Below are 1,048 nucleotides of genomic sequence, written 5' to 3'. Positions count from 1 at the left end.
AAAGTCACGGATCAACTATTTTTGGCGTGGCTTGAATACTTTACGTTGTACTGGGGATCTGCAAGCAATAAAAGCCGGTCGCGCTACGATGACTTTCTGAAGGCACTTCGCAAATACTTACCGGAAAAAAATCTGGATGAGATGATTGGATCGCAAGAGTTTGAAGAGGCTTTTTTGAAGCAAGGTGATGGTGTGCGTGGCGACTTTATTAGAATACGCTGGACTTGGCTAATTGATTTTTCCTTACGCAATAAGCTTCGCCCAGATGATGCGTTTTCCAAAATAAACAAAAAAACGCATTATTTAGATAATCCAAACAGCCCTGTGCTGTTGTGGATGCTCAATTACGTCGCTCGGTACAGGAAACAGTCTACATTTACCGACATCGAGCTGTTCACCTTCTTAATTTCCAAACTCTCGTTTGAATCGCTGATGAAGTTGTTGAGATTTCAATGGAAATACCCGCAGTTAAAAAAACTAGCAGATGATATGCTGAACTCCATGTTTTATTCTATAACCATGCTTACGACTTTGGCGAAATCTGGAGTCAAACCTGAAGAATACTTTCGACACCTTGTCAGTGTATATGATACGGCTGCTACGTCTTCTAAATCAGAGATCATGTCAGTTTCACCGCAAAAATATAAAAGGTTTGACGTGGCCATGCAGTACCTCAAGTATGCTCTGGTGGCTGATGTAGAAATAAACAAGACGACATTTGACGACCGGATCAATTCTTAATCAACTCTTTGAGTGAGAAGATGCCTGATATATCGGATCAGAGTTCGAAAGATTTTCTACACAACAAAATGAAGCAATTAGGGCCAAAATTGAGAGAGACTGAACACGAGTTGCCACCTGTATCATAGTGCAAGAGAGGCGTTAGAAGTGTTAGTTATTTGGATGATGGTGACACGTCGGTTCAAGATAGGTTGAGTATCCGAGTATACATACTATCGGCTGCCAATTATTCGCTTCACGAGGTAAGAACTTTAGAACTTACTTTCTACTCATTTTGTCTTGATCGTTTATCCGTTTATGACCTTGT

At 40.6% G+C, this 1,048-nt stretch overlaps 1 protein-coding gene across 1 annotated transcript in view; it reads right to left on the bottom strand.

Moving 5' to 3' along the window:
• Nucleotides 1-598: 598 nt before the first annotated feature.
• The window catches only part of PHALS_09685 (uncharacterized protein), a gene marked incomplete at both ends in the record, with an annotated part of 1,168 nt that continues 718 nt past the window's right edge, over nucleotides 599-1,048 (bottom strand). The window contains 2 exons of the mRNA XM_024724985.1: nucleotides 599-607; nucleotides 673-691. Of these exons, the coding sequence (XP_024575807.1) occupies nucleotides 599-607; nucleotides 673-691 (28 nt within the window). The remainder of the gene's footprint in view (nucleotides 608-672; nucleotides 692-1,048) is intronic.

Source organism: Plasmopara halstedii (assembly GCF_900000015.1).
Source record: "Plasmopara halstedii genome assembly, contig: Scaffold_430, whole genome shotgun sequence".
Lineage (NCBI taxonomy): Eukaryota > Oomycota > Peronosporomycetes > Peronosporales > Peronosporaceae > Plasmopara > Plasmopara halstedii.
The sequence above is the reverse complement of the archived record's forward strand: the minus strand, read 5'-3'. Positions and strand labels throughout refer to the sequence as shown.